This window comes from Fundulus heteroclitus, chromosome 13 (genome assembly GCF_011125445.2).
Source record: "Fundulus heteroclitus isolate FHET01 chromosome 13, MU-UCD_Fhet_4.1, whole genome shotgun sequence".
NCBI classification, from domain to species: Eukaryota; Metazoa; Chordata; class Actinopteri; order Cyprinodontiformes; family Fundulidae; genus Fundulus; species Fundulus heteroclitus.
Window position 1 is genome coordinate 39,556,315 of NC_046373.1, and position 2,003 is coordinate 39,558,317.

A 2,003-nucleotide genomic window follows, 5' to 3' on the forward strand; every position below is an offset into this window, starting at 1 on the left:
ATGAACATTATTAAAGCATTAATATGGAATATTAATGCTGATTTAAAGGCGTTTGTATAACTTTAGAAGTAACAGATTTTAGCGACCGATCGCTACAGTGATGTTTCCCGGATGTCATTTTATTTCTGTTAATAGATTCTTGAACTTGAAGGGAAGTTGTCACTCATTAATTCTACATGTGTGCATGTGTGAGTTTGCTGTTGAAAGATCACTAGTGCTTTGAATCATCCCTTTCAAACCAACGCCCTGATATCAGTCCTTGGGGCTGATATTCACCAGACAATACCTAACAGACAGAGAGTTTATTATTAAACATTAAATAACTTTTAAACATGTATAATTGCCATAACAGGGAGAACATGAAAACTCCAGGTATAAAGACCCCAGGTGAGGATTTGAATGCATGGACCTTCTTGCTGTAAGGCAACAGTGCAAACAAAATGCTCCAAGGTGCTGCCTTGATGGAAAGATGGATGGAGTTAAATCCAGGACAATCCTGGAGGAGAACCTGTTAGAGGCTGCAGAAGACCAGAGACTGAGGTGGAGGTTCAGCTTCCAGCAGGAGAACCAGCCTGAACATGCAGCCAGACATACTATGAGAGTTTAGATCAAAGCAAGATTCATAGGTTAGAATGGCCTAGTCAAAGTCCAGACACAAATCTGAGACGATCTGCTGCTGGACCTGCAGCAAAAGGTGGTTCTACAAATTTTCAGAACCATGTATCCCTGTTCTTCCCCTTTGCAGTCATGTGTTACTTTTTATAAGGCTGTCACATGGAACCCAGTCAAGTTTGTGGGCATAACTTCCAGACGTGTGAAGACATTTGCCAGTGTGGGCCTGCCTGCAGAGCTCCGTCTTTCTTCAGGACAGTGAGATTGGTTGGTGACAAACAGAGTTACAGCAGAGCTCAGTAAGAAAAGCAGGAGTAACCCCCTCAGGAACCATCACAAAGTAATAAACGTTAGACATGAAATTTCCTGCATCCGTTGCTGCAAATTGTGAAAACATCATTAAAAATAGTTCTATTGAGAAACTTCCTTATTCCAGCAAGCACTAACAGCTATTCGGAGAAACGTAGATTGGATCTTTAGTCTGTATGATACCGTCTGTGGTTTATGAGTTAATCACACATAGAAATTTTAAACAGGAAGTTAAATTATGATTAAACTCTTGATCTTAGAGTCTCTAAGCAGAGGAGAACTGATGAAAACACCTTATATTGAAAATTGTAAATTAAAAAACTCTGACTGCAGTTACAGTGACTTCAGGCTTTTATTTTTTCTGTCTGTTGATTTATTGGAGTATTTTTTACCAACCTGGTGGATGTTTGTTTGAGATCTTGACCTCAGAGTAAGTGCTTTCTTCAGATGCAACATTTTCTGCACAGAAACATCAAGATCTGATCGAGTTTTGTTCAAATTATGGATAAAACGTATCTTTAAATGTGACATAATAGATAGATGGGTAGTTAAGACGGAGCGATGCTCACCTCTGGCTCTCGATTTGTTGAACTTCACATCAGCGTACGTTACATCAGCTTCAGTCATGGTCCTGCTGCCCGTCTGAAGGACAACTACAGTTCAGAACTTCCTGTCAGCTCTTATAAGCTTTCTGAAGTCAGAAAAGACACATAGTGGAGGAAGGACTTCCCAGAATACACTAAAAGGAGAAATTACAATGCTGAAGGAAGTTGTAGAGTCTTACTATTACAGTGCAGTGAAACGCTGTTCATTAATTAATTAGATTTTCAGATTTTGTTTTTAGTCGCGTTTAAAGTTTCAGATCATCAAACAAATTTTAAGACTGGATAAAGACAACTGGAGTAAATATTAACAAGTTTTCAAATGATGATTTCACCACTTAAAGGGAAAAAGCTCCAAACTCGTCACTCATGAACATAATTTGACTCGGGGCCCCTCCTCCGGTCAAATCCCCTCCTCTAACAGCATTTCACTACGGATATAGTTCAATCTTGAAGAGGAGCTGAGCTAAACCGGCTGAG

General features: G+C 39.5%; 1 protein-coding gene across 1 annotated transcript in view; it reads right to left on the reverse strand.

Moving 5' to 3' along the window:
• Positions 1 to 1,752, reverse strand: part of LOC110367419 (CD209 antigen-like protein E) — a 6,438-nt gene extending 4,686 nt beyond the window's left edge. The window contains exons 1-2 of the mRNA XM_036145760.1: positions 1,491 to 1,752; positions 1,318 to 1,380 (exon numbers count right to left, since the gene is read on the reverse strand). Of these exons, the coding sequence (XP_036001653.1) occupies positions 1,318 to 1,380; positions 1,491 to 1,548 (121 nt within the window). The 5' untranslated portion in view covers positions 1,549 to 1,752. The remainder of the gene's footprint in view (positions 1 to 1,317; positions 1,381 to 1,490) is intronic.
• Positions 1,753 to 2,003: the final 251 nt, after the last annotated feature.